The sequence below is a fragment of the Lichenostomus cassidix genome, chromosome W (assembly GCF_008360975.1).
Source record: "Lichenostomus cassidix isolate B80296 chromosome W, HeHo_3.0, whole genome shotgun sequence".
NCBI classification, from domain to species: Eukaryota; Metazoa; Chordata; class Aves; order Passeriformes; family Meliphagidae; genus Lichenostomus; species Lichenostomus cassidix.
The window spans coordinates 6,803,031-6,824,008 of record NC_139510.1 but is presented as its reverse complement, the minus strand read 5'-3'; the positions used below and the strand labels follow the sequence as shown (position 1 = coordinate 6,824,008).

At 46.8% G+C, this 20,978-nt stretch overlaps 1 protein-coding gene and 2 pseudogenes across 1 annotated transcript; all 3 read left to right on the top strand.

The window, feature by feature from the left end:
- The first annotated feature begins 2,003 nt into the window (after positions 1-2,003).
- LOC146425411 (uncharacterized) lies at positions 2,004-3,477 on the top strand (annotated as a pseudogene).
- A 3,640-nt stretch (positions 3,478-7,117) lies between these two features.
- On the top strand, positions 7,118-9,954 carry LOC146425410 (MLV-related proviral Env polyprotein-like). The gene is made up of 2 exons (XM_085041453.1): positions 7,118-8,565; positions 9,937-9,954. Exons 1-2 carry the CDS (start codon positions 7,357-7,359, stop codon positions 9,952-9,954), a joined length of 1,227 nt encoding a protein of 408 aa, XP_084897579.1. The 5' UTR covers positions 7,118-7,356.
- Positions 9,955-16,549: 6,595 nt separating this feature from the next.
- LOC146425409 (uncharacterized) lies at positions 16,550-18,883 on the top strand (annotated as a pseudogene).
- Positions 18,884-20,978: the final 2,095 nt, after the last annotated feature.

Sequence of the window (20,978 nt, the reverse complement as noted above, 5' to 3'; positions counted from 1 at the left end):
AACACCTGGCTCCTCCCTCCTGGGCAGAGCATCCCACAATGGGATAAGTCTATGAGTCATGCGGTGGGTCCTTGATGGCCCATTGTCTGTCATCCGGGTGTGGGTCATTAGTAGGTGATAACAGCTAATGGCCCACAGCTGGTAGTAATAGAATACTTAAAATACATCTATATTGCAACCTAGGACAGTAGTCTACAACACATTTAGAGTCAGGGCAGAGATTTCTAGGGAGGTTGCCCAGACACCAAAATCCTGAGTGGCATGGGATGTGGGAGGATATAGGTCAGATTTTGAAGAAATACACTGCTCCAATGGTTTGGAAGTTGCCCCCTGAACAAATACAGAACCCAGCTAAGGTGGCAGAATATTTGAAGGAAAACTACAGTGGCGGTTCCCAAAAAGGCTAACTTAATGCACTGTGCTGGGCCTTAGCTAATGCTTATTGGATGCTGCTCAATACTGTACAGCAGAACCTACAGCCAGAAGGGAAGGCAAACAAATCAGCAGATGCCATGGTCACTCAGGCTGCAGTTAAACTTGATTGGCAGTCTAAGCCAATAGCAGTCACCCCTGTGCAAAGGAGGAAATACAAGACCAAATCTGTGAATGACGATGGAGAGGCAGGACCCTCACAGCCAGCAGAGGAATCAGAGCCAGAAATAACCACTGAATCCCTATCCTTAGAAAACCTATGCAATAAACAGAAAGACTTCACCTGACGAACAGATGAGTCCATACTGAGCTGGTTGATTTGAGTCTGGGACACCACAGGTGATGGTACAATTTTACACAGTATTGAAGTCAGGCACTTGGGATATTTGTCATGTGATGTGGGTATTGACCAGGGGATCACAAGGAAACCAGTGTGATAAGAATTTGCAGAATCGCAAGAGAGAGGAAAGGGGCCCCAACACATCCTGTTAAGGCATCCTGTTTGCCCACAGAACCGAATAGAAAGGGGAGGGAGACCCCCACCCTGCACATCCTGTATCCTGTATTTGTTGGGAGTGGGTTGTTATAGAATCATCGCTTGGGGGGGAAAAAGGGGGGGGAGCACTGCGAACGTACAAGAACTTGTTTCCGACGACCATCGAAGGGCAGAATAAGATCATCTAACAACACCACGACACAAAGGGCTGCACCAACTCCGGAAGATATACGTGGTCAGAAAATATAGAGACTGCATAAAAAGGGGGGGCTCGGACTATTTCAACGCAGTTATCTGTCGCTGTTGAGCAGCTAGCAGAGTAATGAAGGCACCAGTTCTCAGTGGCAAGAAGGAATGACCTTTATTGTTTTGATTTCATCATATATATAGAGTTTTCAAAAGTCACCCAGATTGGTCGGTCAGAAGCCTTCCCCCAGGCCGGATTGGCCAGGCCTGCACTGTCCAAGTTCTGGGACACTGTTCCAATAACATCCAAACTTTATCTTTATTTATAAAACACAAGAAGAATTCTCATGGGAAAAACCTGTGCTAGCCACAGTTATCTGCCCAGCGCTGCCTCGCTGATACCTGCTTGCTCTAAATAAATCAAATTATACTTAATTGGACATTGTCTCTGATTGATTATTGAGACATAATTTATAACAATTGGTGCCGCAACTTGGATAGGGGCAATTCTTAGGAGACCCCTCAACGAGAGGCGCCCCGTTGTCACAACGGCCCGGAGAGGGTACCCCTTTGAAACCCTTACCGACGAACCTAAATTTCGGGTAGTGAGCGAAGGAACCCCTCAATCTTTGTGCACAAAGTCCGGACGAAGACGCGAGACGCGTGAGTATGTGTTAATTTATAACACAGGGAATCTGTTCGGTCAGGGTGGGGATCCTAGAGTGCGGTGTCTGAGACGTCCGGTGCGGACGACCTGAGTGTGGACTCTTTTGTAGTGTGTTTCCCACATCCCGCGAGGGCCTGGGCCATGAACAGGAGGACGTGAGAGTGTGTGTGTGTGAAGGCACTCTGGAAGATGGGACAGAGGAAGAGCAAGCCGTCTGGACCCATGGGGGGGGAGCCCCAAGTAAGACTCCCGGATATACCACCAGATAGTCCTCTGGGGTTAATGATCAAATATTGGGATGATGATCCACGTACACGAGGGAAAATTAAGGCAAAAATGATTAACTATTGCATGACAGTCTTGGGAGGAAAACAAATTAGAGGAGACCCTCTTTACTGGCTGGTTTTTGGATCCTCTGAGGATTGGATTTGCCAAGCTCTAAATTTGTATGTAAACTCTAAAAAGCCTTTTAGCCAGGAAGAGAGTGATTATGCAGCCCTGTGGATAACTAGTGGAAATAGGACAAGCCTGTTTGTTCTCAGTAAAGGAAAGAGAAAACAGGCGGAGGAAATACCTCCACCCTATGTTCCCCCGTCCCCCATGCCAGATGCTGCAGTGCCCCCTCCAGCACAACCTCTGCCGGTTCCAAATGCACCACAGATGGAGGGGGATGACACTCCACCACCCGAGAGACGGGTTACTAGAAGCCAGGCAAGGAACCAGTTATACCCTCTCAGAGAAGTAGGCATGGGTATGGTTAATCAACCAGGGGGAGGACAGGCGCCCGGTATCGGATACATAGCTGTCCCTCTGAACTCGGCCGATGTCAGGGAATTTAAAAAGGAAATGGGGCATTTATTGGAAGATCCACTGGGGGTAGCAGAAAGAGTAGATCAATTCTTAGGACCAAATATTTATACTTGGGATGAGATACAGTCAATATTGAGCATCTTATTCACAGCAGAAGAGAGGAGAATGATAAGGGCAGCTGGGATGAGGATTTGGGAAAACAACCACCCACAAGGCCCCATTGGAGATGTTAAATGGCCCCTTCAGAGGCCTAATTGGAACAATCAAAATGAAAACGATAGAGCACACATGCAAGATTTAAGGACTATCATAGTCCAAGGCATTAAGGAGGCCGTCCCCCGAGGACAAAATATGACTAAGGCCTTTAATGAGCTGCAAAAGAAAGATGAAGACCCTACTGAATGGTTGGAAAGGCTCCGGAGAAATTTACAGCTTTACTCTGGCATAGATCCTGATTCCCCGGTAGGACAAACATTGCTAAAACCCCAATTTGTAGCAAAGGCATGGGTGGATATTAGGAAAAAGTTAGAAAAATTAGAAGACTGGCAAAACCGGGGGTTGGATGAGTTATTGAGAGAAGCACAGAAAGTGTATGTCAGAAGGGATGAGGAAAGTCATAAGAAACAAGTTAGAATGATGGTAGCAGCTGTAAGAGGGGGACAAGAGAGAACCACCACTAGATCACCGCAAGAGAAATGGCCCCCGAAACCTCCAAGAAATACGGAAGGGCAAAAGAGGAATGAGATAGTGTGCTTTTACTGTGGGAAAAAGGGACACATGAAGAGGGAATGCCGCCAACGATTGGCAGACATAAAAATGTTCAAAGAGGACTAGGGGTGTCAGGGGCTCTATTTGCTGGGGTCAAAAAAAGCATTGGAGCCCCTAGTAAAATTACAGGTAGGACCCCAGCGACAAGAAATTGAATTTTTAGTGGACTCCGGAGCAGAGCGCTCCACTGTGCATAAACTGCCTCAGGGGTGTAAAGTATCCAAAGACACTGTACAAGTAATAGGAGCAAAAGGGGAACCATTCGGAGTCCCTATAATTAAAGATGTGCTAATTGAAACGAACTCTAAATTGGGTATAGGTAGTTTCTTATTGGTACCGGAGGCAGAATACAATCTACTAGGGAGAGATTTAATGGTAGGATTGGGAATAGGATTGGAAATAAATAAACAAGGATTAAATATTAAAATATACTCCCTTAGCACAAAGGATGAGCAACAGATAGACCCAAAGGTTTGGTACACCGCGGACTCAGTGGGGAAGCTAGACATCAAACCTTTCTCAATAACCTTAACAAATCCACATATCCCAGTAAAAATAAAACAGTATCCGTTATCTGAGGAAGGACAAAGAGGACTGAAACCTGAAGTCGAAAGGCTAATAAAACAAGGGATTTTGGAGCCCTGTATGTCCCCATTTAACACTCCAATCTTGCCAGTAAAGAAACCAGATGGTAGTTACTGATTAGTGCATGACTTGAGAGAAATAAATAAAAGAACCGTTGAACGGTTCCCTGTGGTAGCCAACCCTCATACTATCCTCAGCCAACTAGGCCCACATGATTGCTGGTACAGTGTAATAGACTTAAAAGATGCATTTTGGGCTTGCCCCTTAGATAAAAACTGTCGCGACTATTTTGCATTTGAGTGGGAAGATCCTGACAGTCATATAAAACAACAGCTACGATGGACTGTCCTTCCCCAGGGATTCACAGAATCCCCCAATCTATTTGGACAAGCCCTGAGTCAAATACTACAAAACTACCAAGTGGGACCAGAAGTTAAACTCATACAGTATGTAGATGATCTACTAATAGCTGGGAAACAAGAGGAATTAGTGAGGGAAGAAAGTATAAAGATGTTAAATTTTTTGGGGAAACAGGGACTAAAAGTCTCTAAATCAAAACTGCAATTTACCGAACAAGAGGTAAAATACTTAGGACACCGACTAACTAATGGGACTAAAAAGCTTGATCCCAGCAGGGTACAAGGGATTCTGTCAATGCCACCTCCCCAGACCAAGCGACAGATTCGACAATTGCTAGGTTTATTTGGATACTGCAGACAATGGATTGAAAATTACAGTAAAAAAGTAAAATTCCTATATGAAAAATTAACACGGGATGGATTACTTAAATGGACCTCAAGATGAGGAAAACCTTCAAAATCTAAAAAGGGAGTTAACAAGTGCCCCCATACTAAGCTTACCAGACTTAAAGAAACCTTTTTATTTATTTGTAAATACTGAAGAAGGAACTGCATTTGGGGTGCTAGCACAAGAATGGGCAGGAAGTAAAAAGCCGATAGCCTACCTTTCAAAGTTATTAGACCCAATTAGTAGAGGCTGGCCCACTTGTCTACAGGCAGTAGCGGCAGCTGCTGTAATGGTAGAGGAAGCATTAAAAATAACATTTGGGATTGAGTTAAAAGTTATGTCCCCACATGACATTCGGGGCATATTGACACAAAAGGCTGAAAAATGGATCACTGATGCCCGATTGCTGAAATATGAAGGAATTCTGGTATCATCCCCCAAGTTTACTTTAGAAGTGGCATCCATACAGAACCCAGCACAATTTCTGTATGGGAACCCTGAGAGTAACATCTTATGGCACAATTGCCTACAAACCATAGAGGAACAAACTAAGATCAGGCCAGACTTAGAAGAGGAAGAACTGGGGGAGGGTATGAAATTATTTGTAGATGGTTCCTCACGGGTGCTTGAGGGGAAGCGCAAATCGGGATATGCAATAGTGGATGGAAATAAATTAGAAGTACTCCAATCTGGCCCACTAAGCCCAAGTTGGTCGGCTCAGGCATGTGAGCTGTATGCAGTTCTAAGGGCTTTACAAATTATAGGAAAAGGAGAGGGAACTATTTACACAGACTCCAAATACGCATTCGGGGTAATACACACATTTGGAAAAATCTGGGAAGAACGGGGCCTTATTACATCACAAGGAAAGAGCCTAGTCCACGAGAGACTCATAAAAGAAATTTTAAAAGCTATTAGGGTACCCTCCAAACTTGCAGTGGTCCATGTCAGGGGACATCAAAAGGGATTGGGAACAGTGGTACGGGGAAACAACCTGGCTGATGAAGAAGCTAAATGAGCAGCATTACTACCCCTCTGGGTAAGGAATCCTAGGGAAAGTTGTTCTACCTGCAGGTATGACTTGGAAGGATTCCCTTGTTCTGCTTGCTGGAAGGACTACAGAGTGGATGGTTTAGTTTGCTCCTGTTACAGTCCTGATGGGCAATCAAATTCGGACAAAGATTTTTGTTATATTCACGGGGAAAACAAACCATACATAGATTACCCCTGTACAACCTACTTGCTAAGCTTTACAACAATAGAGCAAGAAAAATTGAGGCAAGTGGGTATAAAAGCAAACTCAGAGGGTAAATGGGTTTTGGGAGACGGAAGAGAGATTTTACCTAAGCCTATGGCCTTAAGGATTCTGAAGAGACTCCATGAAAAGACCCATTGGGGAACACAGGCCCTGGTGGATCAGTTTGCCAATAAATATATGTGCATGGGTATTTACAACTTAGCTAAACAGATAACCATGGGATGTGTTACTTGCCAAAAAGTAAACAGACATCAATTAAGAAAAAGAATCCCTGGGGGCAGAGAATTAGCACATAGACCTTTTTCCCACATCCAGATTGACTTTACTGAATTGCCTTTAGTGGGAAGGTATAAATATTTACTGGTTATAGTAGACCACCTCACTCACTTTGTGGAAGCCTTCCCAATGACAAGAGCCACAGCACAAACAGTTGCAAAAACTTTATTAGAACAAATAATTCCAAGATATGGCCTTATAGAAGTAATAGATTCAGATCGGGGACCACACTTTATATCTAAGATTACAAGAGCTGTATCTGAGGCGCTCGGAATTGCCTGGGAATACCACACCCCTTGGCACCCTCAAAGTTCGGGCAAGGTAGAAAGAATAAATGGAGAAATAAAAAAGCAACTAACTAAATTAATGCTAGAAACAAAAATGAGTTGGATTAAATGTCTACCATTAGCATTATTAAACATTAGAACTCAACCCCGTACAGATATAGGGATTTCTTCATATGAAATGTTATATGGAATGCCATTTAATTTAGAAATGCCTGAAGACCACCCAGCCATATCAGATTTCCATCTACAATCCTATATAACCAGCCTAGAAAACCGAAGGGAAAAACTCCATAAGAAGGGACTGGTGGTTCAACGACCACCCCTGTGGCTACCTATTCACTCATTCCACCCTGGAGATGAAGTTTTAATAAAATCTTGGAAAGAAACATCTTTAACCCCTCAATGGGAGGGACCGTATGTCGTTTTGATTTCTACAGAATCATCGGTCCGGACAGCGGAGAGAGGCTGGACCCACGCTAGCCGAGTGAAGAAGTTCAACAGAGACCCCACCTGGAGAGTGGTGGAACAACCACAGGACTTAAAAATTAGGCTTAAGAAATCCTAGCCTGCCTATGCATGAAATCCTATAACTGTATACTTGAGAAACCACGATTTATTGCTTGGAGAATATGTTAATAATTATATTGTTAAGTGCAACATCCATAATTGTAATTGCTACCCTTTTGCTTGCTTTATATGTAAGGTGTGCCAGGAACGATAGTGGGGCCATTGCAAGGGGGGGGAACCTCCTAAGGGAATTTGCCGAATGTGTTAGTGATGGGACATATATGCATTTGGGATACACCAAGAACTGTATTATTACCACTCAAATGAACCCGCACCAATGGTGGCAAACATCACCGGCGGGGAGTGCAGAAAAGCCCTGGTCTATCTGCCTTGTGGTGACCTCATGGTTAAACATGTCAACCGGGACAGCTACAAGAAAAGATCCTTTGTCCCTGAGACCCCTGAAAAAAAAATCCTTGCTGCCGAGAAGAATTCCATCCCCGTGACTCGCTGCAACCAAGCCGACGGGCGAGGCAGAGGGATATATACAGCCAGTGGGGTGAACATAGCTGGGACTATGAAAAGATCTGGTATGAGCTGCCCCAAATCGAGAAGGAACCCGAAACAGGCACCACTGTATAAGGCTAAAAAGGGGACCAAGGCGGGGTCTAAACAAACTAAAAGAATTCAAAAAGCACTGGGACCCCCATCTTCCTACCACACCTATATCTTGCTTTTAAGCCTAGTATTTACATGTACTACCTCTGATGTACACCCTCACCAACCTTTTCGCTGGACGTTAAGACAATGGGACAGCCAAACCCTAATCCAAACCCGACTCGGACCGGGGCAAATCAGTTTTAATGCATCCCTTTGTGCTTTAGCTCCTATAGAACCTTGTATGCTTGAAGGTAAAGGTTGGTATTTTTGCCCTAGTGCAAACCCCGGAAAGGGATATTGCAACCACCCAAATTCTTATTACTGTGCTTATTGGGGATGCGAAACCATAGCTTACCCCTGGCTCCCAGACGGAGACAAGCATATTAAAGTTGGGTGGGGACCTTACGGTTGTAATCCACCTGACTATAGTAGCCAGATTGGAAGGAGGGGAGCAGGGCCCAAAGTAACCTGTAAATGGTTATACATAAATATAACACAACCCCAAGATCCTACGTGGCTACTAGGCAAGACCTGGGGTATAAGGTACTGGGAATCAGGAACCGACAGAGGTGGTCTTATCTATATAAAAAAGGAACCTCTCCCCAATGACCCCGAGCCAGTGGGACCAAACCGGGTCATAATAGACATGATAAATACTGAAGCAGATGGATTAGGCATAGACCATGAGGAAAGTACCACCATATCCAAAACCGAAATACCCCCAAACCCCTCGGGAGAAATAACTGATGAATTATGGAGACTTATGGTAGCCAGCTATAAGGTCCTAAACAAAACACACCCAGAATTAACAGACCACTGCTGGTTATGCTATAACGCCAGACCACCCTTCTATGAAGCTATGGGGACAATTGAAAAAGCTAGAAGCGTAAATGGGAGCAACCCTGCTCAATGTCTGTGGAAATCTGGCAAAAGAACAAAATCTGGTATCACATTGGCGCAGGTATCAGGAGAAGGAAGGTGCATAGGAAAAATCCCATCTTCTAAAATGCACCTATGTAAAGTAACAATGCAAGCCCAAAAACCAAAAGAGCCTGCAGATTGGCTAATACCAGCTAAAAATGCTAAATGGGTATGTGCAAGTGTAGGGGTAACTCCCTGTATTCCCTTAAAGGAGTTTAATCAATCAGACTATTGCATACAAGTAGTAATAGTGCCAAGAATCACCTACCACCCAGGTGATTAAATATATGACCACCATTCGGTCTCAGGGCACCACCTTGTAAAAAGAGAACCTATTGCAGCTATAACTATCGCAACCCTATTAGCATTAGGCACAGCAGGAGCAAGCACAGGTATAGCCTCCCTTGTAAAACAAGACACAGAATTTGCCAATTTGCGAGAAACCGTAGATGAAGATGTAGCCAAAATTGAAAGTTCTATTAGTGCCTTAGAAACATCATTGAGGTCCCTATCTGAAATGGTGCTCCAAAATAGGAGAGGATTAGAGCTCCTACCAGCCCAAGAAGGAGGACTGTGCGTTGCCCTAAAAGAAGAATGTTGTTGTCCTAGGTTGCAATATAGATGTAGGTAAGTATTCTATTACCACCAGCTGTGGGCCGTTAGCTGCTATCACCTGCTAATGACCCACTCCGGATGACAGGCAATGGGCCATCCGTGAGCTGTTACCAGCTGCTAATGACCCACCCCGCATGACAGGCAATGGGCCATCAGGGACCCACCGTGTGACTCATGGACTTATCCCATTGTGGGATGCTCTGCCCAGGAGGGAGGAGCCAGGTGTTCCCACCTGGATATAACCTGGCCTTGGAACTGCCTGAGCTAGCCCTGTCTACTGGGTTCCCAAAGGACGAGAGCTACCACTGGATCTTCAGCTGGAGACTAGACCTCCACAGGATCACCGCTTCAACTGGACTACTTCAGTTGGACAGCTACTACCACCCTAACAGGGTGTTAGGTTGTATCTGACTTTGTCAGTGCTTTTTCCTTGTATTATTTCACTTATTTTTAATTTCAATCTTGACTTGTGATCTCCCACTGGTTTGTTTTCAAACCAATACAGTTGTGTTTATGCAGACCACACAGGAGTTGTTAGAGATGCAATGTCTGAGCTCCGGAAAGAACTGGATAAGCGAAAAAGAGAGAGAGAGAGTCAACAGAGCTGGTATGAAAGCTGGTTCAATACCTCCCCATGGCTAACGACTCTACTTTCCACACTAGCAGGGCCCCTAGTAGTAATTGTACTAACTCTGACTTTTGGACCATGCATTTTTAACAGGCTGATAGCTATAGTTAAAGGAAGACTGGAAGCGGCGCATTTAATGTTAGTTAGAGCAAAATATGAAAGCATACCTGAACAACAAGAGAGTGAGATGGAAGAAGAGTTCATCTTAAGCTGTGAAGCATTAAGGCGATTCTGCGAACAAAATGGAGATACAGAGAGAGGGGAATTGTGATAAGAATTCGCAGAATCGCAAGAGAGAGGAAAAGGGGCCCCAACACATCCTGTTAAGGCATCCTGTTTGCCCACAGAACCGAATAGAAAGGGGAGGGAGACCCCCACCCTGCACATCCTGTATCCTGTATTTGTTGGGAGTGGGTTGTTATAGAATCATCGCTTGGGGGGGAAAAAGGGGGGGCGAGGGCACTGCGAACGTACAAGAACTTGTTTCCCATGACCACCGAAGGGCAGAATAAGATCATCTAACACCACCACAACGCAAAGGGCTGCACCAACTCCGGAAGATATACGTGGTCAGAAAATATAGAGACTGCATAAAAAGGAAGGGCTCGGACTATTTCAACGCAGTTATCTGCCCAGCGCTGCCTCGCTGATACCCGCTTGCTCTAAATAAATCAAATTATACTTAATTGGACATTGTCTCTGATTGATTATTGAGACCTAATTTATAACACCAGGACCTCTCAGCCTCTGGACATGACTCCTAACAGCCGTGAAGGAGAGATACCTTTGCCAGGAAGACTTCCAGCTGCAGTAAGGCCCTTGGAAAACCATGGAGCAAGGTAATCCAACACTTGAGAGAACTGGCTGTTCTAGAGATCACTCTCTCAAATGATGACCAAGCCACTAAAAGTCCAGACCTTGTTAAATGTACAACACAGATGTGGTTGAAACTCACATAACTCGGGACACAAGCATATTCCTATTTTCTTAGCAGTGCTGCAATGGAATGAAGAACATGAGACAGCGGGTGCTATGATGAGAAGACGCCAGACATATGAAGACACCGTCCATGTCCCGACACCAGCCCAAGTCACGTCTGCGGAAACAGACCTGACCAAGCGTATCTGGAAATTGGAAGAGAGAATTGAAGAGGGTCATCAGAAACTCAAAAAGAAGCTCAGGGAGGACATTGATGCCATTGGGATATGTGGGGGCAAAACCTGTTTCCATTGCTGGGGTGACAGGGGGGGTCTCAACAGTTGACTCTATTGGAAGCTGAGGTGAGCTTGACTGGGAAGGAGTGGAAGAAACACCCTATTGTTGTTGGGGTGGAAGATACCACCTCAGGAACTGCTGAGGAGCTGAGTGGTTCCAATACAGCAGAACCCCACTGGTGGGAGGCTTCTTAGTCCTCCCCTCTGGAGAACACGATGGTCTCTCCCCAAATTATGTAAATCCCCCCAGCTGTAACCTAACCCCTGATTCCATCCCTTCCTCCTTTCCATTGGTTGTGGTGTTCCCCCCGCCTGCTCTCCCCTGACCCTCCAGCCATCCCTTTAAATGTAGACGGCTGGGGTGACTCGGCCTCTTTCACGCTGGAACCCTTCAGAATAAACCCCTGGAACCTCCAGTTGACTGAGCGCTCTGAGTTCTTTGTCTCTGGTGACGCACGAGTTATCCAACTCTGTGGGTGAGTGAGAATATGTGCCTTACACCGGCACGGGTGTGAGAAGGGCTTTTCTGTACAGCACCAGGCAGTGCTGGCTGGAGTGATCTCTCGATAGCCATAGAGACACTTTCGGTAAACGCAGAGGCCTGGTTCCACCCCTCCTCCCCCTCCGCGTTAAGTGGCGCTCGATACAGGGACCTGAAAAAATCCCTGAAAGTGTCTCGGAAGGCTTTATGCCATAGATGTCACGATCGGAGCAGCTACTTCCCTCGAAAACAGGTCTAAGTTTTATTAGATCTGTTTAAAGAGGCAGCCGAGAAATCTCCGTTTGTCTGGGACAGGAGAAATCGGCTAAAACCAGAGAACCATGCCGAAAGTTTTTTTTACACTCTCAGAAGCCTCGAGGTGGTAAGTGAGGCTTTGCTGGGGTGAATTCTTCTTTTGTTTTTTTTTCCTTATTTTTTTCTTTCGGTGTTGGGAAGAATTTATTTGGGGAATATGGGTGGGAAGTTAACCCGTCCTCAATCAGAGCTTTATACCTCCCTTAAAACTACTCTTAAGTCAGATAATTCCCAGTTCTCTAAGGGGAATTTAAAATGTTTTGTTCGCTGGATTTTTAACATCTTTCCAAATGTTTCTGTAGCTGCTGTTCAATCTCTTAGCTTCTGGGATAAAATAGGAGAGAAGCTGACTGTTCTCACACAGGCTGGGGATCGAAATGTTGCTAATTTTCTCCCTTGGTTTGTAGTGATTTATAAGTCTGTTAAGAACGCTAAGACTGAATCAGTTCTGCTGAAAAATTCAGACCTCTCTTGTGCTGCCTCCCCTGTGTCTGTTCCCTCCCCCGCTGTCCCCAAACCCTCGGAACCCCAGGGGGGAGAAGCGCTATCCCCCCTATCCCCTGCTCCAGCCGGGTTTGGCCAGCCCGGCTCGAGCCTGTCCCTCACCCTCTTTCCAGCTCCCCAAAACCTCCCTACCTTGACTCCATGTTTCTCACGAGACGGCACAAACCACGCGTTACCCTCCCCCCCCGCAGGTCAATATGGCGCGGCCCACGTGGAGATACAAGCTAGCATGCCTGATCCATATCAGCCTAAAATTCCCGGGCTAGCGTCGGCCCCGCCCCTTGCGTCATCGGGTATCCCTGCGCCGGGTTCACCCCCCCCCCCGCGGTGTCGGGTGTCGTCCCTGCGTCGGCCCTGCCCCCCGCGGGGAGCTCCCACCCCGGCGCGGGTCCCTCCCTCGTTCACCCCCCCCTCCCCGGCGGTGCTACTCCTGCGGCCCCGCTCCTCCCCGGTTCCCACGGCAACGAAGCCAGCCAGCGTCAGAAGAAGAGCCAGCCCCGCCGGTACCGGCCTCGGGCTGCCTGTTCCTCTTCGGAAGAGGAGAGCAGCGATTCAGAAGAGGATCCCTGGCTTGATATACGCAGGCAAGCCGCGCAGGAGGGGCACTGGGAAATAGCAAACAAAATCTCTGTCACTGCTGCGCCTGTCCATTATAATAGAGCTGGAGGAAACCCCCGCTGGGATGCCCTCCCATATGCACAGATAAAAGAGATGTGCAAGGCAGGGAAAGATTTTGGACGTAACTCCCCTTACTTTAAGAACCTACTCCAAGCTACCTTTGCTGCAAATGTGTTAGTCCCACATGATATAAAAAATCTTATGGCATGCCTTCTGTCACCCGGAGAATACATGCTGTGGGACAGAACTTGGAGAAAACAATTAAAAGACCTCCTCCAGGTATATCACAGAGATCCCAACAGGGCTCACATAACACTGGATGATCTTTGCGGGGAAGGAAACCTGGTTAAACCCCAGGATCAGGCGAGACAATTGCCTGAACTGATTTTAGAAGATATCAAAAGAGAAGCTGACAGAGCTTTGCTCTCAACCCCCTCGGACTCCACTCCCTCTCTAAATTTCTCCACCATAAAACAAACTATCGATGAGTCCTTTATAAAATTCTTCGATAGACTAAAAGAGTCAGTTGAAAAGCAAGTTGGGAATCCAGAAGCCCAAAAGGAGCTACTGCGTGCATTAGTTATGGCAAATGCTAATGAGAGTTGTAAAAAAGTTCTCCAATCCCTTCCGCTAGACCCACCTCCTACCCTCGATCAGATGATTGAGGCTTGCACCAAATTAGCATCTCCTGAAGCAGCCATAGCCCAAGCAGTTTCAATAGGGGTAGCAGAAGCACTAGCTGCATCTCAAAAACCTCCACGGAGATGTTATAATTGTGGGAGTTTTGAAAACATTGCCAAAGGCTGCCCTGAACCAAAGCGTGTTAAGAGAAATACTAACAAAAATACTGAGGCTGTGCCCCCAAGCTGTCCCTGCCAGCATCACCATCGGAAGGACCAGGGAAACGAACAGTGAAGCGCGGCACGGCTCCGCGCGAGGACACAAATTCTACAGCCGTCTCTCCCTGCCCTGCCACGCCTGCCATGGATGATAACAGCACACCACACAGCGGAACAGACAAGAGACTCTGTCTTGTAAGTACTGATACACACCACTTCTGCAATGGAAATCAACAACACATATATGTGGGCTTTGAAAAACCTTTTGACAGGACTGTGGACATTCTAGTAGTCGGGGACACTAAGCATGGTCCACCTGAACTTTTTATTTTACCTGAGGTGCACAAAATAGACCCCAATGGACAAGTACAAATTTCTGTCTCCTGTAACAACACTCCCTGGTTTCTATCAAAGGGTCAGGTGGTAGCACAAGCTATCATACTACCTGAAAACCACCCCAGGTGCCACAGAACACCTTCCATATGGTGGGCAGAAGTTGTAGGCGCAGACAAGCCCATGATGCATTGTAAACTACACAATGATAAATCCACTGCTTACCTGACGGGGATGGTAGACACAGGGGCCGATGTAACCATCATTTCTCGAGCAGAATGGCCCCAGGACTGGAAGACCAAACCAGCAGGCGGCAGAATCACAGGCATAGGAGGGTCAGCAACTTCCCAGAGGAGTACAAATAATATCATCATAGAAAGCCCTGAAGGACACACAGCCACCATCCGCCCATACGTAATTAACTCTGGTTTTACCCTCTGGGGCAGAGATCTCCTTACCCAGTGGGGTAATCCCACCTCCATCTCAGGATTTCTAATTGGGGCCACTGGGGTGCGCTCCACCCCGCCCCTTAACTGGAAGACCAACGACCCAGTTTGGGTGACCCAGTGGCCCCTAAGCAAAGAGAAGCTCAGCGCTTTAGAATCCCTAGTAGAAGACCAGCTCGCCAAAGGTCACATTGTACCATCTAATAGCCCTTGGAACTCCCCTGTCTTTGTCATACGGAAACCTGGAAAAGACAAATGGAGGCTCCTCCAAGACCTCAGGAAAATCAATGAAGTCATTGAAGATATGGGACCCCTACAGCCTGGCCTGCCCTCGCCCTCAATGCTTCCTAGGAATTGGAAGCTTGCTGTCATTGACATTAAGGACTGTTTCTTCACAATCCCCCTACACCCAAGTGATGCTCCTCGGTTTGCTTTCTCCGTGCCATCCCTAAACCAGGAAGCCCCCCAGCGCAGATACCACTGGTGTGTGTTACCCCAGGGTATGAAAAATTCTCCAACTATTTGCCAATGGTACGTGGCTCGCGTCCTGTCCCCCATCCGCAAAGAGTTTGCACGTTCTATCATTCTCCACTACATGGATGATGTGTTGATTTGTGCACCAAATGATAAATACCTGAACTTAACTCTAGAAAAAACTATTCAAGCCATTGAGAAAGCAGGGTTTGAGATCCAGCAGGAAAAGATTCAGCGTACCTGCCCGTGGACCTACCTGGGACTCCGCATCAGCGAACGGACCATCGTACCCCAGCAGCTCACCATCAAAGACAACCCAAGGACATTCCGGGACTTGCACCAACTGTGTGGTTCTATAAACTGGATTCGTCCTCTGCTGGGAATTACTACGCAGGACCTTGCTCCGCTGTTTAGCCTCCTGAAAGGCTGTGACCACCTGGACTCGCCCCGAGTCATCACAGAGGAGGCCCGGGAATCCATCGCTAAGGTACAGCTTGCCCTATCTTCTCGCCAAGCCCATCGGACAAGTCCTGAGTTGCCTTTTAATTTCATCGTTCTGGGTGAGTCACCCTGGCTGTATGGACTGATTTTTCAATGGGACACTGCACAAAAAGACCCACTTCTTATAATAGAGTGGATTTTCTTACCACATCAGCCGCTCAAAACCATAACAACACGACAGGAACAAGTAGCCCAACTAATTATGAGAGCCAGAGCACGCCTCCGTACCCTTGCAGGGTGTGATTTCACCTGCATCTATCCGTCATTGGAAAATGAATCCTTAGCAAACATACTCCAAACAAATGAACACCTTCAAGTTGCTCTGGATAGTTATCCAGGCAAGATTTCAAATCATCATCCAAAACATAAATTATTCAATTCGGCTTTTCATTTGGTCCCAAAAGAACTTCAAAGTCGAACCCCTCTCAAAGCTCTAACTGTTTTTACAGATGGCTCCGGGAAATCCCATAAGTCAGTCGTGACTTGGAAACATCCCGAAACGCAAGTGTGGGAGCACGATATCCAAATAATTGAAGGCTCACCGCAGATCGCGGAGCTTGCGGCTGCTGTTAGAGCTTTTGAGATGTTCGAAGAACCTATTAATCTGGTAACTGATTCAGCTTATGTAGCTGGGGTAGTCGCCAGAGCAGAACATGCCTGGCTAAAAGAAGTGTCAAATCCTAAATTGTATAAACTGCTCTCAAAACTTGTTTTTCTGCTTTCCCACAGAAAGCAGCCGTTCCATGTGATGCATGTGAGGTCACACACCGATCTCCCTGGACCAGTTGCTGAAGGGAATCGGAGGGCAGACGCTCTGGCTATGCCGGTGAAAGCTCCTAACATTCCAGACACCTTTGCTCAGGCAAAGCTGAGCCACCAATTTTACCATCAGAATGTACCAGCACTGATGAGAATATTCAAACTACCTCGAAACCAGGCAAGGGCAATTGTAGCAACCTGTCCTAGCTGTCGGAGCTACCAAGTGCCATCATTAGGGTCTGGAGTTAACCCCCGGGGTCTAGGCAGCTGTGAAGTCTGGCAAACAGATGTAACCCATGTCCCCCAGTTTGGCAGATTGAAATATGTGCACGTTTCTGTAGACACATTTTCTGGAGCTGTTTTTGCATCTGCCCATGCAGGAGAAAAAGCAAGAGATGTTATACAGCACTTTCTCCTTGCTTTTGCTACCCTGGGCGTTCCTGCTGAGATAAAAACTGACAACGGTCCAGCATACATCTCTAACAAACTTCAAGAGTTTTTTAGCTCATGGGGCATCAAACACGTTACAGGTATCCCCCACTCCCCCACAGGACAATCCATAGTTGAGAGGACCCACCAGACAATTAAGAGGGTCCTAGACCAACAGCGGGGAGGGTCAGAACTCAATTCTCCCATTATGAGACTCTGCAAAGCCCTTTTTACAATAAATTTCTTAAACAATTCGTTTGAAGAGCCTGACCCCCCTGTGTTCCGGCATTTTACCAATTCGACCCAAGCCAAATTGAAAGAACAACCACCAGTGTTAATCAAAGATCCAGAAAGCCATCAAATATCAGGCCCTTTTTCACTAATTGTATGGGGGAGGGGATATGCTTGTGTTTCCACACCTTCAGGACCCAAGTGGATACCAGGAAAATATGTAAAGCCCTACCTCCGACCGTCAGTGACAGCTCCTGAGCAGGCGAAAGATGACACACCAGACACTGACAAAGAAACTCCAGACAAAGAAACCAGTGCCGCTTGGAGAAGACATCGGCGCAAGATTCCAGCCACGTGAACAGCTATTTGTGCCGCCTTCAAGCAGTTCCCCAAACCCACAAATCCCTTATCTGTTACCCTCATGTGTTTCCCTAACCCACAACCCTATTACCTGTGTCTTATGAAAAAAAGGGGGGATGAGGGGGAAAAAAGAAAGAAGTAACAGAAAACCATCTTTTAATGATTTTTACTTGAAATCCCACAGAAAAAAGGACTACCTATACCTCTCTTACCACCATGCCTGTAATTGCCTACCTCTGCATTCTCCTGACCTCCTGCATCCTGTTACCACCAGAGGTTGTCGCATGGATTGTCCCTCAGCCAAAGACCAATATGTGGGTTACATTGGCAAAGGCACTCCAGCAAGACCATATGTGCCTGTCTATGGGCAGCGTCAGTGACCCACTTTCATCATGCCTGGTGGGGATCCCTCTCCACAAAGATGAACTGCCTTTTGCAAACGAGGTGCTCCCCCAGAAAGAAGCTTGGGAGAAATGGGTAAGCACGCTGGCAACAGCACCAGAGGAACCCCACGAATTACTATTATTGGGGTCCTCCCAGGCTACCCTTTGCCTCAAGTTTGTCCTCAGCCCTAAAAGAGGGATGGCATTATCCTGGTCAGAACACCAGAAATTAAGTCATAGTAGAAAAGCAACACCCCAGGGAAAGATTTACTCTGTCAGTAATTGGTGTCAGGATAAAAAGGTCATCCCAACAGAGTCATCTGTACACCCCAAAGCACTGCCCAAAGGTATGTTCCTGATTTGTGGGAATCAGGCGTGGTCTGGAATCCTATCCCAGCTCCAAGGGGGACCGTGCACTCTTGGCAGGCTTTCTGTACTAGCACCCAACAAAACCCAAATTCTGCATTGGAAAAACCATACTTGATTGGCCCGCCAAAAAAGAAATATACAACAATTAGATCCTAATTGTGATAGCGAAATTATCAATTGGTCATTGTCTAAAAGGATTGCTGCATCGTTTTTCCTGCCTGGAGTAGCAGCAGCAAAAGCCTTAGGTGAACTTAGCCACCTTGAGTGCTGGCTCGGAAAGCACGCTAACCTAACCTCGAGTGCCCTCTCTCAGCTTCTTGAAGATGAAGAAACCACCAGGCATGCAACACTGCAAAACAGAGCAGCCATCGATTTTCTTTTATTGGCCCATGGACATGGCTGTGAGGAATTCGAAGGACTGTGTTGCTTTAACCTGTCATCTCATAGCCAGAGCATCCACGCGACGATACAGAAAATAAAGGATCAAATCAAAGAACTGAAGACAGAAAAAGAAGCAGACTGGATTGGCGATCTTTTTGGACAATGGGGACTTCAAGGATGGCTAACATCCTTAGTCAAAACTGGACTGTGGGTGATCCTAATAATTTTCCTTGTTCTCAGCTTGTTCGGTTTCCTCAAGAAGTGTTTAACTAAGCAAGTAGGGGAGGCCTTTCCTTTAAATAAGGAAGGGGGAGTTGTTGGGGTGGAAGATACCACCTCAGGAACTGCTGAGGAGCTGAGTGGTTCCAATACAGCAGAACCCCACTGGTGGGAGGCTTCTTAGTCCTCCCCTCTGGAGAACACGATGGTCTCTCCCCAAATTATGTAAATCCCCCCAGCTGTAACCTAACCCCTGATTCCATCCCTTCCTCCTTTCCATTGGTTGTGGTGTTCCCCCCGCCTGCTCTCCCCTGACCCTCCAGCCATCCCTTTAAATGTAGACGGCTGGGGTGACTCGGCCTCTTTCACGCTGGAACCCTTCAGAATAAACCCCTGGAACCTCCAGTTGACTGAGCGCTCTGAGTTCTTTGTCTCTGGTGACGCACGAGTTATCCAACTCTGTGGGTGAGTGAGAATATGTGCCTTACACCGGCACGGGTGTGAGAAGGGCTTTTCTGTACAGCACCAGGCAGTGCTGGCTGGAGTGATCTCTCGATAGCCATAGAGACACTTTCGGTAAATGCAGAGGCCTGGTTCCACCCCTCCTCCCCCTCCGCGTTATATTGTGACTGGACCAGAGGCCCCATTTACCCTCGGCATAGATTACCTCAGGAGTAGATATTTCAAAGACCCAAAAGGACATAGCTGGGCTTTTGGGATAGTTGCTGTGGAGACAGAAGGCATTAGACAGTTAAACACCTTTCCTGGACTGTCAGAGGACCCTTCTGCAATAGGACTCCTGAGGGTTGACGAACAGAGGTACCTATCACCACCACAGTGCATTGTCGGCAATACCGCACAAACAGAGACTGCGTGATTCCCATCCAAAGATGATCTGTGAACTGGAGAGCCAGGGAGTGGTCTGCAAGACTTGCTCACCCTTCAATAGCCCCATGCAGCCTGTGTGTAAGTCTAATGGAGAATGGAGACTGACTAGATTATCCCCTCTCCAGCTTTCTTGTAAGCCCTCTAAAGGGTGTACTAGAAGGCTGGTATAAGGTATCCCTGGGGCCTTATCTTCTCCAGGCTGAACAGCCCCAACTCTCTCAGCCTGTCTTCATAGGAGAGGTACTCAGGACTCATTCCAATAGGTCCATGACCTTCTTATGTTGGGGGCCCCAGAGCTGGCTGCAGTACTCCAGGTGGGGTCTCACCAGACAAGAGCAGAGGGGGAGAATCATCTCCCTCTACCTGCTGGTCACACTTCTTTTGATGCAGCCCAGGATGCAGTTGGCTTTCTGGACCTCAAACAGACATTACCAGGTCATATTGAGCTTCTCGTCCACATACACACCCAGTCCTTCTCCTCAGGGCTGCTCTCAACCCATTCTCTGCCCAGCCTGTAGTTGTGCTTGGGATTGCCCCGACCCAGGTGCAGGACCTTGTACTTGGACTTTTTGAACTTCATGAATTTTGCACAGACCTACCTCTCAAGCCTGTCCAGGTCCCTCTGGATGGCATCCTGTCTTCCAGTATGCCAACTGCACAACATGGTGTCATGGGAAAATTTGCTAAGGGCACCCTCAATCCCACTGTCCATGTTGCCAACAAAGATGTTAAATAGCACCAGTCCCAATACTGACCCTTAAGGAATGCCACTCGTCGCTGCTTTCCAGTGGTGGAGTGCCGGGAGGCGAGGAGGAAACATGCAAAGACTCAATATGAGTTATAAGCAAGTTCCATTTATTTCACTGTGTGCGCGGCTTATATACTGTTACAATTGCTTATGTCTACTAATCACTACTTCACTGATTAAGCACAAAAGTTACAATCTACATTCCATTCTCACTATTTCAGGGTTCCTCCTCATTCTTCTCAGGGTTCCTCCTCATTCTTCTCACGGTACTTTCCCAGAGCTCAAGGGCACTCTGTCCTTGGCTCCTGCTCTGTCAGCATGCTTTGCACTTATCTCACTGCTGCGGCCTGCATGGCTCACTTCAGCCAACACTGGCCCTGCTCGCACAAGCCCTCCGAGGATTCGTGACCGAGGTCTTGCAGCCATTCTGTGACAATTCCCCCTCTTTTTTCTTTTTGTGCAAGCAAGACTCCGTTAGTTGCTTGACTAATTTGCTTAATAACACAGCTACAGGCAATTCTTATTACAACAATTATTAGTATGAAAACTCCCAGCCAACGTAGTCCTTCTTTAATCAAAGTTACTAGCCATGGTGACAGACCTTCAAACAGGGATGATAACCATTTATCAAAAGGATTGACAT